General features: G+C 35.9%; 1 protein-coding gene across 4 annotated transcripts in view; it reads right to left on the bottom strand.

Moving 5' to 3' along the window:
• N4BP2 (NEDD4 binding protein 2) overlaps window positions 1-22,703 on the bottom strand; it is an 84,253-nt gene continuing 61,550 nt past the window's right edge. The window contains exons 13-17 of one of the 4 annotated variants that reach the window (XM_037829630.1): window positions 22,275-22,463; window positions 20,265-20,433; window positions 7,349-7,472; window positions 5,996-6,071; window positions 1-677 (exon numbers count right to left, since the gene is read on the bottom strand). In XM_037829630.1, the coding sequence (XP_037685558.1) occupies window positions 6,026-6,071; window positions 7,349-7,472; window positions 20,265-20,433; window positions 22,275-22,463 (528 nt within the window). In that variant the 3' untranslated portion in view covers window positions 1-677; window positions 5,996-6,025. Of the gene's footprint in view, window positions 678-1,177; window positions 6,072-7,348; window positions 7,473-20,253; window positions 20,434-22,274; window positions 22,464-22,703 lie in introns of those variants that run through there. The other 3 variants (XM_037829631.1, XR_005215845.1, XM_037829629.1) reach the window with 3 other exon arrangements.

Here is a 22,703-nt window from a genome sequence, read left to right as displayed (position 1 = left end):
CTTTTTAGCCTAAGCCCCTACTACATTATCAACTATGTCATGCTTTCAGGATATTTTAAAATATTTTCATCCTGAAATTTTAGTATCCCTTCCCTCCTCTAGTGGGAGGATAAATAACTGGGAAATATGTACATGCATATAAAATACATGCACCCTATGTTATATAGGGCAGACTGATGTAGCAGTACCAGAAGCATGCTTTGATCTCAAATGTACTTCCTTCCAAGAGCACTGCTTGAGCTAGTCTCCCACTTAGTTTCTTTCCTAATTAAAGCTAGAACAGACAGTGCAGAGCTATCCTCCCTGAATAAACTTCCCATCTACCTTCCTCTCCTGTCCAATTTACTGTAGGCATGAGTAATCCCAAATCCAGTGTTTATATAGATGCTATTAATGCTTTCTGTTTCCCTTAGAGGAGACCCCATATTTCTAAAAATTTCATAAGTCAGGAAAACATTCTGGGACCTCATTATTAATAGATGACAGCCACTGGTATAACAAAATGTAAGCTACATATTGAAAAACAATGTTGAAATCAAATACAGATTATTTATACATGCTTTCATAGCTTCCTGTTTAAAAGAGTCATATTTTGATCTGATGTATTTAAATCCATGCAAAATTCACTCCCTCTGAACATGGGTCAGTCTGTTTCAGTCATATCACTGAGATAACACCTAGGGAGAGGAAGGAAAGCATATTCAGTATTTCCTGTTTTGTGGTATCTTGTAAATAAGTGATAACTCCATCAACTCATTTCTTCCCTACCTCCATACCTGGCAGCTGCTCCCCATCTGACCAGAGATAGAACTGAATGTGTTTATATTTTGAAATTTCATTAATACTAAAATCTTATATACCATTGGCTATTAATATGAAGTAAACCCCTAACAAATTAAATTGAAATAAGTTGAGTGCTCCATAACCTATGAAAGATATAAAAATTATATAGTTATATATGTACAAAAGCCATAAATTTGAAGTGTTTTAGTCTTTTTCTTAGTCATTTAAGGATTTCAAGCAGGAGAGTAAAGTTCAAATTCACCTTCTCCAAAGAGAATCATTATTCCCTCCTATTGCTCTCAAAGTTCTTTATATGCTGTTCTTAATACTTAAGACATAATTAATCTTCCTGGCATGGTTTACTTAGCATTAAATCACTACACCAAGTACACAATTTTTACACAGATATGCTTAATATTTGAAAACACAAAAGTCAATGTGCAAATACATTAACTAAGCAGTATCACAAGAAAGCATTTTCATACCTAATTTAGCTGTGACAACTAAGTCGTCAGGTCAAAAGTGGTCCTATTAGCAGTTATGTTATCAACTGAAGGTCAGTTTCATCAGTCATGTTGATTGCAATAATATTTCAATATTTAATTTAAAACACATAGATACTATGGTTTCCTTTTTATTATTTTATTATTCCTAGAACATGGTAGCCATCAATAAAGATCTACTGAAGGAATGTATCAAGAATTAACTTTCACGTTATCTGCATGTATCAAAAGTCACATGGCAGAGACTGCTGTTCATTTCCCCAATAACCATTCTCTTTCCAACCCACATTTTGGCTGAACATATGGCTACCCAAAATAAAGACAAAACTTCCAGGCTCCCTTGAAGCTAGATGTGACCACATGACTAAGTCCTGGGCAACAGGATGTAAGCAGAAGGGTCCTATGGCCACTTTCAGGAATCTTCTTATAAAAGGCAGCTGGCGCTTGCCCTTTGGTCCCTTCGTCTTTGTCCTTTCTCCAATAGAATGTAGATGTGATGGCTAGAGCTCTGGCCAACCATCCTGGTCCAGGAAAATGATGGCCATACCCTGGGTATGACAAAGAGGTAAACTTGTAGATTTCCCCAAAGCTTCATGGAGAAGAACAATTACATCAGTCCTAAACTCTCTTCTGTTGATTTATATATTGAGAGAAAAAAATTGTTATCTTTTCTTTGGGTCTTTTCCAAATTCGGATAAAGGAGGAAGACAGATTTATAAATGGCAGATTTTCAGAGATAAATATTTTGGAGCCATAACCACCTAGGGGTGATATTAAGATATAGATAATTATTCTTATTCTTATGACAGATGCAGTTGCCCTACACAGGAGTCAGGGAACCTAGGTTTGAGTCTTATTCGTTAATTTGGGATAGCACTGCCTATATAAGATTCTCATTAGACTTAAAATATAACATATATGAAAGTGTTCTGTAAGCTATAAATCACTCTTCAAATAATATGTATTTATAAGAATAATTCGAAAATACCTGTGGACAGAAGATGTGACTGTCTCACTTATGTTGTATCCCCAGTAATAATGTCTCAATGAATATTTGTTGAATAAATATTTTAAAGATCTTGCTAAATGAGTATACTATTCTGCTTTGAAGCTGAATAAAGTTCAAAGGTCCTTAATGTTAATTAAAGTACAACCTGAGCCCCCAAAGAGGCACAATTCTTAATTTTTTATGTCAGTCAAAAGATACAACGGTGTGAATAGAGAAACCATGGCTACTCCCTTTATCTGATTCAAAAGTAGACCCTTATTTGCTGCAGCAGAACAATTTAAACTAGAAGTAAAGTTATGGTACAGAAATGAAATTTTTATGACCCTTTTCCCCTGAACTAACAAAGTTATACATAAAAATACATTTTAAATTTAAACCACTAACCCTACCACATCAAATGAAGGATTTCTTCACACTGGATTGTGGCTAAAGTATTTTATTAAACTAAGTATGTAATTTGTAAATGTTTTTATAAGAAATTTTAAAAGCAAAGTTATAAAAATTTTTCAATAAAAAAGTACAGAATTAACAGCAAAATTACATTTTCTTTAGAGTACAAATAAAACATTTTGTTTTATATACTGTCTGAAAATTTTATTATATATTCTCCAACTGATAGCTGCAATATTGTACTTTAAAGACAAGTCTTACGGTTAATTCAATCGCTTATTAATAACAGATTCATCATTTGGACCATAAGAATTGATTGCTCAATTTTAAGGAGAATAATAATAAAATTTGTCATCATATACCATGAAGCTGTAAAAGGCTCTTCAAGATATAGATGTTTTCTAGCCTTGATTCTCTATTAAATTCTGTAAAGAGGCATTAAGTAATACTGTAAACTTGAATTACATTTTAAAAATAAGCACCATTAATGTACATTCTACATAAACTAACGCTTTTAAATGACACTTTTTTTTTGCCAAATAAACATTTAAATCTGTTTTCTTTACCACATAAGTAAAAATAGACAATATTTAACCAATACACAGAAAATTACCAAACTTCACCTCATAGCACAATGGAAAAGCACTTAGAAAAAGCACTTGGAAGAAACAGCACACATTATTTTTGTGTCTTTTTTTACACATCTTCTCATTTTCTTAAATCTAGCACAGTTAAACATTGTCAGAGCAATTTCCTGAGTTTCAAAGTTTCCAATTTCCAGCTCAGAAATAACCAATCTCATGTCCTTTTTTCTAAGCAAACAAAACACATGAATTCAAGAAGAGAAGGACCAAAATAAGAGTGGAAACCATCTAAAAGAAGAGTTCAGCTTTTTTTCTCAGAATGTATTATAATACACAAAGTTCTTCAAGGCGAGTCAGGATCTCTATAATATTTCCTAAAATTAAAGCCCATGGAACTGCAAATAGTATAGAAACATTAATAAATTAAAGAAACTTCAACTTGAAAAATAATATAGAGGTGCATGAACCACCAATGAATGTAAGAAAACATGCTTCTATTTTTCACATTGGAGTAAGGAGATGGACGGCTTAAAAATACTGTTAAGAGTCCCACCCAGCCTCCAACCCCAGTGGTTTCCACATCAGTTCTCCTTTCCTGGTAGCATTGGTAAGAGACTATTGAAAGAATACAATTACTACTACAACCTTTCAAAGTACAAAAGTGCTGTACTTTTGAAATATTTTAAAACATCAATTCAATTTATAGAGAACCATTCTAATGAGGCATATGTTGGCATAAATACAGCAACACATGAAAACTTTGATAATCCCAAACTATCTTTACATTTGGCATATAGTATTGAGAAATGGGCAAAGGAAGAAAGGAGGGATTATAAAATTTTTTTACATAATTAGGTATAGCTTAAACTAGGCTAGGTGGTGGGGTAGGAGGCAATTTAAGATTAAACTTTCTTAAAAACATATATGATGCTCAAAATTTGCCTGCACATTTATGAATAATGATTAAGAAGAAATACCACCAGGTATAACAAAATAAGGCCTAAAATTAAAGTTGATACAGTATAAAACATGGCTTCTTTCATTGGGTTTCTACCCACAGATACCTCACCTCTGCTTTTTTTGACTGCTCCCTCATTAATTATCTATTGAAATAAGTCTAGCTGATGCGCTAAAAAGCAAAATAAAAAAAAAACAAAACTGAGTAGGAAATATAAAAACACAGAAAATGAGTATATAGCTGTATATGCTCCAATAATCAGTTTTTAGTACCATGATTCACATCTCTTACACATTAATTTATACATAGGAAAGTTTTATAATAAGCTATTGAAAGGAATTGCTTTATTTTTAATGTATACAACTCTTTTAGACATTATAAAAGTTATGCTGAACTGCTGGCATTTTGTCAGTTTTTGAAAAATAAATTATTACAAATATAAGAATGTGAATAATAATTTGATGCCAGTCACTAACCATTTCTAAATAATAAAAATTAGAATATATTTTTGTGGAAATAAAATTCACTAATAAGGCCCTTTGTGATATATAAAAACATATGTTTTTGAGTTTTATTTTCATTAAAATACTTGCTCTTTTGGGAAACCATTAGCATTTCAGGATTCTTTCAGTAACAGCTCAATCCTATAATTCCTAAGCCAAATGACTTTTTAAACTTAAAAAAAAGCAACAAAATTGTTTGCTAAAATTATATATGTTGTAAATATTCTCCATATCTGAAGTCTACTTTATTTAAGCCATTGCTTCATACTGGAAAATTATGCCTTAATACATTAAAACTGTGGAAAGGAAATTATATTTTACATTCTAACAGAACATATTAGCTTACCAAACAACAGAAATCAATGAAAGTTTCCTGTCAGAAAGTTGGCTTTTAAAAAAAAAAAAAAAAAGTAAAACACTTTTAAATTGTAAGGGTTCCTTTTATGATTATTTCAAGTATTTTCTACCTTTGTTTTAATAGAATTTTTACCTACTATGTTTAGAAATTACATGTATACAGAAGGGGAGGCTTAGGCAGTTCTAGAAGCAGTTCTCTAAAAGCAACAACGCTTGGTAGAAATCTAATCATTTCTTCTTTTCTGAAAACTTTTCTGCCTAAGGAAGGTTTAAACTGCATCATAATATCAGACCTAATTTTCTTCCCAGAAAATGCACACACACAGACAAGGGACAAAAGGTAAGAAATCAAGATCACATACAAAGCAGAAGGAAGTACAACTGCATGTCTTTCTTCCTGAAGGATATGATAAAATAAGGTAATTTTATGTGTTTTGTATTGAAATATAAAAGTATTCAAGTGTTTGTGTTAGATCTCCTTTCTTTACTACAACTGCTAATTCATTATTTTTTGTTTTTTGTTTTTTTAATACAAGCCTTTGAAGAACATGAACAATGTCTCAAAGCATGTTCAATATCTCTCATAGAACCCTTGAGGACCTTTTACTAAATGTCAAACAACAATTAATACAAAGATAATATATTGTCTCTAGGAAAGAATCAGGATTTTAAACTTTAAAACAGCAGCTGATAATTGTTTTAGACATTTTGTAATCAATAAAAAATCTCTAATATTTTTAACAGACAACATATTTGGTATTTGATTCAGTAAAAAATTAAACTTCTCTTGAATTATGAAAAACATCATCTTTTTTCTGTTTTATAACTGGACATTATTTCTAATAAAATACTTGTTTACAGTAGAACTGACTGAATTACTGCAAATAAACTAATTTTAACCTACAGACCTTCACCCTTCTAAGTCAAGGATGTTTATTTTACTTTAGCATGACTTTCAAGCACCCTGGTTTAATTTCGGTGAACCTGCAGAAATGAGAAAAGAGTTATTTTAAAGATAAAAATGTCAAACTGGCTAAGGAATATATCCTGTAATCAATTCCAAATGCCTATGTGTAATATAACGTTTGCTATCAAAGTCCTCTCCTGGTCAATATCCAGGACCAATATCTATGCTTATGTTTCTTTTAATCAATTGACAAGCAAAATATAATCCTAAATCTGGGGGTTACTCCTAACTTAGTAGTTACTACAATTTAGATTTTTCAAAATCTCCGTGACCTGAATTTGACCTTCATGAAGAAAAGCGTGCTGTTTGAAGTATAAAATGATGTCTGCATTTCACTGCTTCTGGGCATTAAATCCCAAGAGAAAAATTTCTAATACAGGTAAGTCTGATTCACTTGATCATGCAACACTTCCAGTTCTCTCAGTGTAAAATTTAAAGGAACACCAGTCTCTAAAATAGATCATTAATCCCAACACAGTAATGTTTTGGACTAACTACTCCCTTTGTAAAAATATTTCTGAAATGGCTCCTGTTCTCATGCTCAGAATTAATGCTACAATTTTCTTTAATGTAACCAAATAAGATTTTATTACATGGCATAAACAAAACACATTACACTAACTGAAATTGGAGGGTAGGGGCTAAGACTTAGTGAATCTATCTATTAACAGATCTTTATTCTTGGGTTTTAGTTTTCATTTTCTGTCTATGAATAATGACCACTTAATAAAAAAGGACATTTCATGTCTGCCAGCCAAGATCATTAATGGCATTTAATTTGTGAAGAATGTATAAATTCATATTTAACTGCTCATTTCAGCCAAAGCTGATAAATACACCCAAATTATAACCAGTTTTCAGCATACGCCTCCCCAAATTTCATCCAAAACCCACAAATACATATTTTCTTTCAAAACAATAAACATTAAATCTAAAGCTATGATAGGTATAATCTAATTATCTTTAATCAATTTAATTTAATTATCTTTAATCTTTAAACAGAGCTCTCAAAGAATAATACATTATCAAAAAAATACAAATATATTTACTTTGTTTTAGAATTTTAAATTTATGATTGATATAGTATTATCAGATGATTCACTTCAACAACAAACACATTTTTCTAGTTTACCAGATAACATAAATCTAGCAGGGAAAGTTCTATCCTAATTTAAGCATGAACTTGAGGTTGAAACTCAGTTAACAATTTTAACAAATTGTTCTAAGCAAACAATCTGTTTTATCTAGCTACATATGGGCGATTGCCATTACTGTAACAGAAATCTATACTCACCTGAAGTTATGGCTTGTGAGGTATTTAATGACAGCTGGTTTGATGCGAGCAATGCCTCCCTGACTGTGGTTTCCTCTCCCAGTAATCACAGAGAGATAGGGTTTACCTCCACTCTGCTTAAATTCTGTTACAATAGGAATTGCAACAGTTAAAATTCATATACCTTATGTTCTCAATAAAAAAAAAAAAAAGCCTTAAATACTAAAACATGTGAAATTGTTTTCATGGTTTTTTAGAGATTCACTACATTAAAAAAGCCCTAAAATTGATGTTTTAAACTGTATGTTTTATATAGATTAAGGATGGAAGCCTGATAGCAATCCATCCATCAAAAGACAAGTGTGACTTCTTCCACTGTGGGGAGGGAGATTCCTGTGCACCACCAGAAGTTCCTTCTGAGATAATAATAATGACAATAATAATAATATTAATGATGCTTATCAATTATTGCACACATTGAATCAAGCACTTAAGTGATTAAGCAGTTAAGTGATTTACATTTATTAACTAAGAATCTTCACAACAACCTTATGAATTAAATATTCTCAAGGCAGCCAGCACTGGTCTGAATTGCAGCTCTGCCACTAAATGACTTTGTCACCACGGGCAAGTTACTTAGCTTTTCTGTGTGTTTCCTCATCAGTAAACTGGGATAATAATAGCAACAACTTTACAGAAGATCCCCTTCTGGAATAGCTATTACCAAAACCACTAATTATAGCACTGAATACAGTCCTTCTATTAAAGATTGTTATATTGTTAACTTAAACGCTTTCAAAAAAGAGTTCTTAAAATATAGAATGAACTTGACCCTCTTGAAGGCTGCAGTTCCTTCTTTGGGAATAGACTTGTGAAAACCAATTATATGAATCCAAAAAGTAATTAACAACTATAACAAAATAACAAAAACCACTCATAAAATAAGTGATGAACTAGTCAATAGTCATTCCTTATTCATAAAAAGCCCAAATTTCATTTTTAGCATAAAATATGTGTACACATAATATAAATATTCCATATTTTGCTCATTAAGTTGCCCTAAGACTCCAGGTGAACCACAAACAGATGCTTTGTCAAGTTTCGTATCTCTGGGACAATATTTAGTCTCTCGTTTTAAAAGGATATGCTGTTCTTATATTTCTAATCCCGTATTTTTGTTTAAGAGCCTCTCCATTTCTGCTCTAATCCATCCATTACTTCAAACATCTGTGTTCACTCTTTTGTTGCTCAGATGTGGCTTCTTCCCTAAGCCAACCCTGCAGGTAAACTCACTGACCTCCCCACTACATGGAATGTGACTCCTAGGGGTATGGATCTCCCTGGCAACATGGGACATGACTTGCGGGGATGAGCTTGGCCCTGGCATTGAGGGATTGAGAAAGCCTTCTTGGACCAAAAGGGGGAAGAGAAATGAAACAAAATAAAGTTGCAGTGGTCGAGAGATCTTAAATAGAGTTGAGAAGTCATCCTGGAGTTTATTCTTATGTATTATATAGATATCCCTGTTTAGTTTTTAGTGTATTGGAATAGCTAGAAGGAAATACCTGAAACTGATGAACTGCAACCCAGTAGCCTTGATTCTTGAAGATGACTGAATGACTGTATAGCTAACACTGTGTGTGATTATGCAAACTTTGTGGCTCCCACTCCCTTTATACAGTGTATGGACTGATGAATAGAAAAATGAGGATAAAAAGTAAATGAATAATAGGGAGGGATGGGGGTATGGGATGTTTTGGGTGTTCTTTTCAACTTTAACATTTATTCTTATTCTTTTTGTGTATGGTAATGAAAATGTTCAAAAATTGAATGTGGTAATGAATGTGGTAATGGTGCTATGAACAACTGATTGTACACCAGGGATGACTGTATGGTATGTGACTATATCTCAATAAAATTTAATTAAAAAAATATATATGTGCTCAAAACTCAACTCTCCAGCTACTGACTACACAAGGAGTGTTCCATTTGTAAAAAGTTTTTGAGCCATACATTTAAAATTTGTCAATTGTTCTTTATATACAAAAAAGACTTTTATTTGTCATATTACAAATAAAAGTTGATTTTTTAAAGAAAATTTAAATCTCTTACCTAACCACACGTCACTCTCCTCACTCTTTCACTACTGCTCCTCTTGGCAGTTAGAGCAGTCATTCACACTATCTCATCTGACAAGAGTCCACTTGTTGCCCTGAAAATGTTCTCTGGCTGATTCATATGTCTCATATAAATGAGTGTTCAAAAGATGTTTCACAAAATAATTCCAAAATTAAACTGTTCTCATGTTAATTACCTTTAAAAAAACTATTTAATACACTTTTAAGCACAACCCAGATTTCTTACCATTTCAACTGTAAATATTTCATTATGCATCTCAAAAAGATAAGGGCTCTTTTTTTTTCTTTTTTGAAACACACCACAATAACACGATTACATCTTACAGAATAAACAGTTCCTTAATATCATCTGTTTCCAAAAATGGCTAAAAATGTCCCCCGATGATTGTTTTTTACATTTTTTATTGTTAAATATAACATATATACAGAAAAGTGGTAACATTCAAAGTACAATTTAACAAGTAGTTAGAAAGCAAATTTCAAAGAATGTTATGGGTTATAGTACCACCATTTCAATTACTTCCTTATTGTGAAATATATATACAGAAATGTGACAACTTTCAAAGTATAATTTAACAAGTAGCTACAGAGCAAATTTCGAAGCATGTTATATGTTACAGTTCCACCATGTTGGTTATTTCCTTTTAGCTATTCTAGTACCCTAGAGACTGAAAAAAAAATTATTTATATAAAGATTCAGTATTCATAATCCTTTGTTAAATCCTATCTTGTCAGTTGCTGTCCCTCCCTCTCTTTTAATCACTGTCTCAATCTTCAGGGACATCTAGGTAGTGACCAACCTAATGTATTCATATTGAAAAGGGGTGTTGACACTGTGGGAAAGGGGGCTGCATCTGGTTCATGTTCCTGGAGAGGCTGTTACCTCAGGGTTTGGGGACTTACCTGGTACAGGAACACTCTGGGGGATTTAAGTTTCTGATAAGTAAACTTAGTGAGTGAAACTTTTATAGAGTCTCAGGTAGGAACCCAGGTATTCTTTAGTATTTCGGGGACTACTGTTGGTAGTAAAAACCTTATTTTTTTACCCCTTTCAGTCAAAAAGGCATTCTCAATCCCTCAATGCTAAGGCCAGGCTTATTCCTGGGAATCATGTCCTGTCACTAGGGAGATTCACTCTCCTGGGAATCATTCTGATGTCAGGGGGAGGGTAATGAATTTATTTGCAGAGTTGGGCTTAGAGAGAGAAAGGCTACATCTGAGCAACAAAAGAAGTGACTCCTAGGTGCAATTATAGGTAGGGTTAGCCTCCCGTTTACAGCCATAAATTTCACAGGAGCAAGCCTCAAGATCAAGGGCCTGACTTATTAAGTAGGGGGTTCCAATTTCACATAACATATATTCTGTCCCTCCAATTAAAAGATACAGACAGGTAGAATGAATTAAAAAAATGATCTATCGATATGCTGTTTACAAGAGTCTCATCTTAGACCCTGCAACACAGAGACTGAAAGTGAAAGGATGGAAAAAAATATTCTACACAAACTGCAATCAAAAGAAAGCTGGGGTAGCTATACTAATATTGGACAAAATGGATTTTCAATGCAAAGATGTCATAAGAGACAAAGAAGGCCACTATATATTAATAAAAGGGATAATCCACCAAGAAGAAGTAACACTCATAAATGTTTATGCACCCAATCAAAGAGCTCCAAAATACATGAGACAAACATAGGCTAAATTGAAGGGAGCAATAGATACATCCACAATAATAGTGGGAGACTTCAATACACCACTTCCATGGAGGTGTGGCCCCACCCATTCAGTGTGGGCTTTGATTAGTTTACTAGAGCCTTATATAAGAGCTCAGACAGAAGGAGTTTGCTGCTGCAGCTCACAGAGACATTTCAGAGATGGCCTTTGAAAGCAGACCTTTGCTCCGGAGAAGATAAGAGAGGACAAACGCAACATTTTGAAGAATGCATGGGAGCTGAGAGGAGCTGGAACACAACCCAGGATCAGCAGATGCAGCCACGTGCCTTCCCAGATAACCGAGGCTTTCCGGATGCCAGTGGCCTTTCTCCAGCGAAGGTACCCTATAGTTGATGCCTTATCTTGGACACTTCATGGCCTAAAGACTGTAACTTTGTAACCAAATAAACCCCCTTTATAAAAGCAAATCCATTTATGGTGTTTTGGAAAATGGCAGCACTAGCAAACCGGGACATAGTAGATGAAAGGAGATGACTTCTACTATAACAGTCTAAGATAAATAAAACAGATTATAGTTGTCTAATAAGTGCTATCATCTGATATAAAAAAGGAAACAAGGTGCTAAACCAAGATACTTAAATATTATGTGAAGGACATGATATTGAATGGAAGCATGAAAAAGATTGTTAAACAAAGCCTGTGCAGAGGTAGAACTCAGATAAGAGGTGGGCAGTGGCCTTTTCTACTGATCTGCAAAGACAAGATATAAGCAGACAGAGACAAAGGGGGCACTGCCACACTGCAAACTCTCAGAAACCCTGACTTTCTGATAATTCTGTAAAATTCCTATCACCTTATTTATTTCTTCTGTATTTTTAATACATCCATTGAACACTGATATTTAATAAATATTTATTAACTTTTATAAATGTCTTTTGAACAAAGATGCATAATATTCTTGAAAAGTCCTATTTATAGGTCAAAGAGGAGTCTTTAAAATATACAACAAAAATATACAAACAACTTAAACAGGTAAATAAAAAAGAAAATGTTAATGGTCTTAACAATGAGAATTCTTTCCCAAGAAGGTTATCTTGAAGAATGAGATACAAACATCTACAAATGTGGGAGGCGGGGCAAGATGGCAGACTGGTGAGCTGTATGTTTTAGTTACTCCTCCAGGAAAGTAGGTAAAAAGCCAGGAACTGCGTGGACTGGACACCACAGAGCAATCTGTCTTTGGGCATACTTCATACAACACTCATGAAAACGTGGAACTGCTGAGATCAGCGAAATCTGTAAGTTTTTGCGGCCAGGGGACCCGCGCCCCTCCCTGCCAGGCTCAGTCCCGGGGGAGGAGGGGCTGTCAGCTCCAGGAAGGAGAAGGGAGAATTGCAGTGGCTGCTCTTATCGGAAACTCATTCTACTGATTCAAACTCCAACCATAGATAGACTGAGACCAGACACCAGAGACTCTGAGAGCAGCCAGCCCAGCAGAGAGGAGACAGGCATAGAAAAAAAACAACACGAAAAACTCCAAAATAAAAGCAGAGGATTTTTGGAGTTCTGGTGAACACAGAAAGGGGAAGGGCGGAGATCAGCCCTTGAGGCGCATATGCAAATCCCGAAGCAAGGCTGATCTCTCTGCCCTGTGCACCTTTCCTTAATGGCCCTGGTTGCTTTGTCTATTAGCATTTCAATAACCCATTAGATCTCTGAGGAGGGCCGTTTTTTTTTTGTTTTTTTTTTTTTTAAATCCTTTTTGCTTTTTCTAAAACAATTACTCTAAGAAGCTCAATACAGAAAGCTTCAAAGAATTGAAATTTGGGCACGTCAAGTCAAGAGCAGAACTAAGAGAGCTCTGAGACAAAAGGCAATAATCCAGTGGCTGAGAAAATTCACTAAACAACACAACTTCCCAAGAAAAGGGGGGTGTCCGCTCACAGCCACCATCCTGGTGGACAGGAAACACTCCTGCCCATCGCCAGCCCCATAGCCCAGAGCTGCCCCAGACAACCCAGTGTGACGGAAGTGCTTCAAATAACAGGCACACACCACAAAACTGGGCGTGGACATTAGCCTTCCCTGCAACCTCAGCTGAATGTCCCAGAGCTGGGAAGCGGGAGCAGTGTGAATTAACAGAGCCCCATTCAGCCATCATTTGAGCAGACTGGGAGCCTCCCAACACAGCCCAGCAGCCCAGAACTGCCCTGGGGGGACGGCACTCACCTGTGACATAGCACAGTCATCCCTCAACAGAGGACCCGGGGTGCACAGCCTGGAAGAGGGGCCCACTTGCAAGTCTCAGGAGCCATACGCCAATACCAAAGACTTGTGGGTAAGTGGCAGAGACAAACTGTGGCAGGACTGAACTGAAGGATTAGACTATTGCAGTAGCTTTAAAACTCTAGGATCATCAGGGAGATTTGATTGTTAGGGCCACCCCCCCTCCCCGACTGCCCAGAAACACGCCCCACATACAGGGCAGGCAACACCAACTACACACGCAAGCTTGGTACACCAATTCGGCCCCACAAGACTCACTCCCCCACTCACCAAAAAGGCTAAGCAGGGGAGATCTGGCTTGTGGAGAACAGGTGGCTCGTGGACGCCACCTGCTGGTTAGTTAGAGAAAGTGTACTCCACGAAGCTGTAGATCTGATAAATTAGAGATAAGGACTTCAACTGGTCTACAAACCCTAAAAGAACCCTATCAAGTTCAGCAAATGCCACGAGGCCAAAAACAACAAAAAATTATAAAGCATATGAAAAAACCAGACGATATGGATAACCCAAGCCCAAGCACCCAAATCAAAAGACCAGAAGAGACACACCTAGAGCAGCTACTCAAAGAACTAAAGATGAACAATGAGACCATAGTACGGGATATGAAGGAAATCAAGAAGACCCTAGAAGAGCATAAAGAAGACATTGCAAGACTAAATAAAAAAATGGATGATCTTATGGAAATTAAAGAAACTGTTGACCAAATTAAAAAGATTCTGGACACTCATAGTACAAGACTAGAGGAAGTTGAACAACGAATCAGTGACCTGGAAGATGACAGAATGGAAAATGAAAACATAAAAGAAAGAATGGGGAAAAAAATTGAAAAACTCGAAATGGACCTCAGGGATATGATAGATAATATGAAACGTCCGAATATAAGACTCATTGGTGTCCCAGAAGGGGAAGAAAAGGGTAAAGGTCTAGGAAGAGTATTCAAAGAAATTGTTGGGGAAAACTTCCCAAATCTTCTAAACAACATAAATACACAAATCATAAATGCTCAGCGAACTCCAAATAGAATAAATCCAAAAAAACCCACTCCGAGACATATACTGATCACACTGTCAAACATAGAAGAGAAGCAGCAAGTTCTGAAAGCAGCAAGAGAAAAGCAATTCACCACATACAAAGGAAACAGCATAAGACTAAGTAGTGACTACTCAGCAGCCACCATGGAGGTGAGAAGGCAGTGGCACGATATATTTAAAATACTGAGTGAGAGGAATTTCCAGCCAAGAATACTTTATCCAGCAAAGCTCTCCTTCAAATTTGAGGGAGAGCTTAAATTTTTCACAGACAAACAAATGCTGAGAGAATTTGCTAACAAGAGACCTGCCCTACTGGAGATACTAAAGGGAGCCCTACAGACAGAGAAACAAAGACAGGACAGAGAGACTTGGAGAAAGGTTCAGTACTAAAGAGATTCGGTATGGGTACAATAAAGGATATTAATAGAGAGAGGGAAAAATATGGCAAACATAATCCAAAGGATAAGATGGCCGATTCAAGAAATGCCTTCACGGTTTTAACGTTGAATGTAAATGGATTAAACTCCCCAATTAAAACATATAGATTCGCAGAATGGATCAAAAAAAATGAACCATCAATATGTTGCATACAAGAGACTCATCTTAGACACAGGGACACAAAGAAACTGAAAGTGAAAGGATGGAAAAAAATATTTCATGCAAGCTACAGCCAAAAGAAAGCAGGTGTAGCAATATTAATCTCAGATAAAATAGACTTCAAATGCAGGGATGTTTTGAGAGACAAAGAAGGCCACTACATACTAATAAAAGGGGCAATTCAGCAAGAAGAAATAACAATCGTAAATGTCTATGCACCCAATCAAGGTGCCACAAAATACATGAGAGAAACACTGGCAAAACTAAAGGAAGCAATTGATGTTTCCACAATAATTGTGGGAGACTTCAACACATCACTCTCTCCTATAGATAGATCAACCAGACAGAAGACCAATAAGGAAATTGAAAACCTAAACAATCTGATAAATGAATTAGATTTAACAGACATCTACAGGACATTACATCCCAAATCACCAGGATACACATACTTTTCTAGTGCTCACGGAACTTTCTCCAGAATAGATCATATGCTGGGACATAAAACAAGCCTCAATAAATTTAAAAAGATTGAAATTATTCAAAGCACATTCTCTGACCACAATGGAATACAATTAGAAGTCAATAACCATCAGAGACTTAGAAAATTCACAAATACCTGGAGGTTAAACAACACACTCCTAAACAATCAGTGGGTTAAAGAAGAAATAGCAAGAGAAATTGCTAAATATATAGAGACGAATGAAAATGAGAACACAACATACCAAAACCTATGGGATGCAGCAAAAGCAGTGCTAAGGGGGAAATTTATAGCACTAAACGCATATATTAAAAAGGAAGAAAGAGCCAAAATCAAAGAACTAATGGATCAACTGAAGAAGCTAGAAAATGAACAGCAAACCAATCCTAAACCAAGTACAAGAAAAGAAATAACAAGGATTAAAGCAGAAATAAATGACATAGAGAACAAAAAAACAATAGAAAGGATAAATATCACCAAAGTTGGTTCTTTGAGAAGATCAACAAGATTGACAAGCCCCTAGCTAGACTGACAAAATCAAAAAGAGAGAAGACCCATATAAACAAAATAATGAATGAAAAAGGTGACATAACTGCAGATCCTGAAGAAATTAAAAAAATTATAAGAGGATATTATGAACAACTGTATGGCAACAAACTGGATAATGTAGAAGAAATGGACAATTTCCTGGAAACATATGAACAACCTAGACTGACCAGAGAAGAAATAGAAGACCTCAACCAACTCATCACAAGCAAAGAGATCCAATCAGTCATCAAAAATCTTCCCACAAATAAATGCCCAGGGCCAGATGGCTTCACAGGGGAATTCTACCAAACTTTCCAGAAAGAACTGACACCAATCTTACTCAAACCCTTTCAAAACATTGAAAAAAATGGAACACTACCTAACTCATTTTATGAAGCTAACATCAATCTAATACCAAAACCAGGCAAAGATGCTACAAAAAAGGAAAACTACCGGCCAATCTCCCTAATGAATATAGATGCAAAAATCCTCAACAAAATACTTGCAAATCGAATCCAAAGACACATTAAAAAAATCATACACCATGACCAAGTGGGGTTCATTCCAGGCATGCAAGGATGGTTCAACATAAGAAAAACAATCAATGTATTACAACACATTAAAAACTCGAAAGGGAAAAATCAATTGATCATCTCAATAGATGCTGAAAAAGCATTTGACAAAATCCAACATCCCTTTTTGATAAAAACACTTCAAAAGGTAGGAATTGAAGGAAACTTCCTCAACATGATAAAGAGCATATATGAAAAACCCACAGCCAGCATAGTACTCAATGGTGAGAGACTGAAAGCCTTCCCTCTAAGATCAGGAACAAGACAAGGATGCCCGCTGTCACCACTGTTATTCAACATTGTGCTGGAAGTGCTAGCCAGGGCAATCCGGCAAGACAAAGAAATAAAAGGCATCCAAATTGGAAAAGAAGAAGTAAAACTGTCATTGTTTGCAGATGATATGATCTTATATCTAGAAAACCCTGAGAAATCAACGATACACCTACTAGAGCTAATAAACAAATTTAGCAAAGTAGCGGGATACAAGATTAATGCACATAAGTCAGTAATGTTTCTATATGCTAGAAATGAACAAACTGAAGAGACACTCAAGAAAAAGATACCATTTTCAATAGCAACTAAAAAAATCAAGTACCTAGGAATAAACTTAACCAAAGATGTAAAAGACCTATACAAAGAAAACTACATAACTCTACTAAAAGAAATAGAAGGGGACCTTAAAAGATGGAAAAATATTCCATGTTCATGGATAGGAAGGCTAAATGTCATTAAGATGTCAATTCTACCCAAACTCATCTACAGATTCAATGCAATCCCAATCAAAATTCCAACAACCTACTTTGCAGACTTGGAAAAGCTAGTTATCAAATTTATTTGGAAAGGGAAGATGCCTCGAATTGCTAAAGACACTCTAAAAAAGAAAAACGAAGTGGGAGGACTTACACTCCCTGACTTTGAAGCTTATTATAAAGCCACAGTTGCCAAAACAGCATGGTACTGGCACAAAGATAGACATATAGATCAATGGAATCGAATTGAGAATTCAGAGATAGACCCTCAGATCTATGGCCGACTGATCTTTGATAAGGCCCCCAAAGTCACCGAACTGAGCCATAATGGTCTTTTCAACAAATGGGGCTGGGAGAGTTGGATATCCATATCCAAAAGAATGAAAGAGGACCCCTACCTCACCCCCTACACAAAAATTAACTCAAAATGGACCAAAGATCTCAATATAAAAGAAAGTACCATAAAACTCCTAGAAGATAATGTAGGAAAACATCTTCAAGACCTTGTATTAGGAGGCCACTTCCTAGACTTTACACCCAAAGCACAAGCAACAAAAGAGAAAATAGATAAATGGGAACTCCTCAAGCTTAGAAGTTTCTGCACCTCAAAGGAATTTCTCAAAAAGGTAAAGAGGCAGCCAACTCAATGGGAAAAAAATTTTGGAAACCATGTATCTGACAAAAGACTGATATCTTGCATATACAAAGAAATCCTACAACTCAATGACAATAGTACAGACAGCCCAATTATAAAATGGGCAAAAGATATGAAAAGACAGTTCTCTGAAGAGGAAATACAAATGGCCAAGAAACACATGAAAAAATGTTCAGCTTCACTAGCTATTAGAGAGATGCAAATTAAGACCACAATGAGACACCATCTAACACCGGTTAGAATGGCTGCCATTAAACAAACAGGAAACTACAAATGCTGGAGGGGATGTGGAGAAATTGGAACTCTTATTCATTGTTGGTGGGACTGTATAATGGTTCAGCCACTCTGGAAGTCAGTCTGGCAGTTCCTTAGAAAACTAGATATAGAGCTACCATTCGATCCAGCGATTGCACTTCTCGGTATATACCCGGAAGATCGGAAAGCAGTGACACGAACAGATATCTGCACGCCAATGTTCATAGCAGCATTATTCACAATTGCCAAGAGATGGAAACAACCCAAATGTCCTTCAACAGATGAGTGGATAAATAAAATGTGGTATATACACACGATGGAATACTACGCGGCAGTAAGAAGGAACGATCTGGTGAAACATATGACAACATGGATGAACCTTGAAGACATAATGCTGAGCGAAATAAGCCAGGCTCAAAAAGAGAAATATTATATGCTACCACTAATGTGAACTTTGAAAAATGTAAAACAAATGGTTTATAATGTAGAATGTAGGGGAACTAGCAGTAGAGAGCAATTAAGGAAGGGGGAACAATAATCCAAGAAGAACAGATAAGCTATTTAACGTTCTGGGGATGCCCAGAAATGACTATGGTCTGTTAATTTCTGATGGATGTAGTAGGAACAAGTTCACTGAAATGTTGCTATATTATGTAACTTTCTTGGGGTAAAGTAGGAACATGTTGGAAGTTAAGCAGTTATCTTAGGTTAGTTGTCTTTTTCTTACTCCCTTGCTATGGTCTCTTTGAAATGTTCTTTTATTGTATGTTTGTTTTCTTTTTAACTTTTTTTTTCATACAGTTGATTTGAAAAAAGAAGGGAAAGTTAAAAAAAAAAAAAAAAGAAAAAAAGAAAAAAGACAAACAAGGAAAAAAAAAAAAAAAAAAAAGATGTAGTGCCCCCTTGAGGAGCCTGTGGAGAATGCAGGGGTATTCGCCTACCCCACCTCCATGGTTGCTAACATGACCACAGACAGAGGGGACTGGTGGTTTGATGGGTTGAGCCCTCTACCATAAGTTTTACCCTTGGGAAGACGGTTGCTGCAAAGGAGAGGCTAGGCCTCCCTATATTTGTGCCTAAGAGTCTCCTCCTGAATGCCTCTTTGTTGCTCAGATGTGGCCCTCTCTCTCTGGCTAAGCCAACTTGAAAGGTGAAATCACTGCCCTCCCCCCTACGTGGGATCAGACACCCAGGGAAGTGAATCTCCCTGGCAACGTGGAATATGACTCCCGGGGAGGAATGTAGACCCGGCATCGTGGGATGGAGAACATCTTCTTGACCAAAAGGGGGATGTGAAAGGAAATGAAATAAGCTTCAGTGGCAGAGAGATTCCAAAACGAGCCGAGAGATCACTCTGGTGGGCACTCTTACGCACACTTTAGACAACCTTTTTTAGGTTCTAAAGAATTGGGGTAGCTGGTGGTGGATACCTGAAACTATTAAACTACAACCCAGAACCCATGAATCTCGAAGACAGTTGTATAAAAATGTAGCTTATGAGGGGTGACAGTGGGATTGGGAATGCCATAAGGACCAAACTCCACTTTGTCTAGTTTATGGATGGATGTGTAGAAAAGTAGGGGAAGCAAACAAACAGACAAAGGTACCTAGTGTTCTTTTTTACTTCAATTGCTCTTTTTCACTCTAATTATTATTCTTGTTATTTTTGTGTGTGTGCTAATGAAGGTGTCAGGGATTGATTTAAGTGATGAATGTACAACTATGTAATGGTACTGTAAACAATCGAAAGTACAATTTGTTTTGTATGACTGCGTGGTATGTGAATATATCTCAATAAAATGATGATTAAAAAAAAAAAAAAAAAAAAAAGGATATACACAGACATGGAAAAAAAAAAAAAAAAAAAAAACATCTACAAATGTGGCACAGATAACCCCAGCCTGAACATTCAGACTCTGAAACTTCCAAGTAATACCGCCATAAGCAATTGAAAAATAGTCATTACCATGGTCCTACCTTCAGTTTTCTGCTGTAAAACAGTCATCAAATGTTGTATAGCTTCATCCACATGCAGCCCATGGAGGTCTAACACATTCTGTGGCAGCAGGGAGGCATTGACTTTCTCAAAGATCTCCACGGCAGCAAGGTGATTGGCTTCTTTCATCTTCTGCTCATGGAGACTGCCCTTTAATTATAAACATATCACCATTGGACACTTTAAGTATTTTCTACTTAGTAGGCAATGAAGAAACAAATAATGCCCCCAAATGAAAGGAACCGCTAAATCTAAAGTTTTAAATAATGCAGTGAAGATACCAAAATTTAGGTGAATTTCAGTGAATTAATAACATATCTCTTAAAGTACTGACTCATTGCTTCTAACATATTTTCTGGACCAAAAATCATAAAAGAGGAAAATGCAACTATACACGCTATCCATCTCAAAAAGAAATTGGTTTATTATTTGTGTATCTTTTGCCACATCTAATCTTGGCATTCCCTTTTAGCATCTTGTAGTTTGCCCTTCACACCACCACTCTCCTACCCCAAGGATTGCTGTTAGGTCTCATAGGGCTATACAGTTTGACACACTTCTCTGCTCAATTAAGTCAGTCACACAGAACCACAAAAATTAAAAGCACACCATACAGGTTTTTTGTAACATAATGGGCCTGGGAAGAAACTGTATTTCCTCAAAAGTTGACATAACATAATAAGCCTGGGAAGACATTGTATTTCCTCAAAAGTTGACATAACATAATGAGCCTGGGAGGAAACTGTATTTCCTCAAAAGTTATATTAATGCCATTTCTTTTACTGATTATAAAAGTGATGCACCCAGGGGAGTGAATCTCCCTGGCAACGTGGAATATGACTCCCGGGGAGGAATGTAGACCCGGCATCGTGGGACGGAGAACATCTTCTTGACCAAAAGGGGGATGTGAAAGGAAATGAAATAAGCTTCAGTGGCAGAGAGAATCCAAAAGGAGCCGAGAGGTCACTCTGGTGGGCACTCTTACGCACACTTTAGACAACCCTTTTTAGGTTCTAAAGAATTGGGGTAGCTGGTGGTGGATACCTGAAACTATCAAACTACAACCCAGAACCCATGAATCTCGAAGACAGTTGTATAATAATGTAGCTTATGAGGGGTGACAAGGGGATTGGGAAAGCCATAAGGACCACACTCCAGTTTGTCTAGTTTATGGATGGATGAGTAGAAAAATAGGGGAAGGAAACAAACAGACAAAGGTACCCAGTGTTCTTTTTTACTTCAATTGCTCTTTTTCACTCTAATTATTATTCTTGTTATTCTTGTGTGTGTGCTAATGAAGGTGTCAGGGATTGATTTGGGTGATGAATGTACAACTATGTAATGGTACTGTGAACAAACGAAAGTACGATTTGTTTTGTACGACTGCGTGGTATATGAATATATCTCAATAAAATGAAGATAAAAAAAAAAAAAAAAAAAAAAAAGACATTCCATGCAAACAGTAACCAAAAAGACACCTGGAATGGCTTGCAGCCAAAAAATATTATGACAGACATTAATATTATGAAGGACATTATATGCATAATAATAAAAAGGTCAATCTGTTAAGGAGATAAAAAAAAAAAAAAAAAAAAGTGATGCATTACTAAAAACTGAAACATTGCCGAGTGTAAGGCCCCTGTAATCACATGGCCAATATTAACATTCTGCTATCTTTGTTCCAGAAAATTTGTATCTGTTTAGTAGTACTGAATGATAGAATCTTAGAACTTAAAAGAAAATATGGGCTATAAGAACAAACTATATTCATCTAAGCTGAAAATGTAAAAGCATCCATAGAAACTGAGCATTTCAAAGGAGAAGTTCTCAAATCATACATCTCTTACATATTGCCATATCTTATCTATATCACTTACATAATCTCTCCATTCCCTAAAACATCTTAATCTAGTCATAATAAAGGTATCATCTACTCCAAGATTATTCAGACATTACAGTGACAAAGAAAACTATAACTGTTTTCCTTTTACCTGCTGGGCATAGAAAGTGGCAACACTTTTTTTCCCCATCCGATAAGCTTCTTTTGCCTTGCTATAGCATTCTGTCCTCTTCTGTTGGTGCAGGAAAGCCTCTGCCCTGTAGTCATTATACTCTGGGTACTCAAAATCTTGGAAAAACAGTTCTCCTGGTGTATCTTCAGTCTCTTTCCATTTCTTTGCCTGTAAGATGTTACTCAATAAGTAAAATACAAAGAAAGTAGAAAGAAAACCACAGACCTTTTCTTCAGAAAAGGTATATGAAAACTGATCTCTCCTATATTTCATCTTTCTTCTCAGAAAACAAACAGATTTTCCCCAGTGTCCACCTAGTAAGTCAGGCACTTAGGGAACATCATTAACTTTTTAATGCCATTAAGAGTGCCCCTTCTTTATCCACATTTATCTTAGGAGATGTTGAGT

The sequence above is a fragment of the Choloepus didactylus genome, chromosome 3 (genome assembly GCF_015220235.1).
Source record: "Choloepus didactylus isolate mChoDid1 chromosome 3, mChoDid1.pri, whole genome shotgun sequence".
NCBI classification, from domain to species: Eukaryota; Metazoa; Chordata; class Mammalia; order Pilosa; family Megalonychidae; genus Choloepus; species Choloepus didactylus.
Note: the sequence above shows the minus strand (reverse complement) of the source record. Positions and strands in the feature narration are given on the sequence as shown.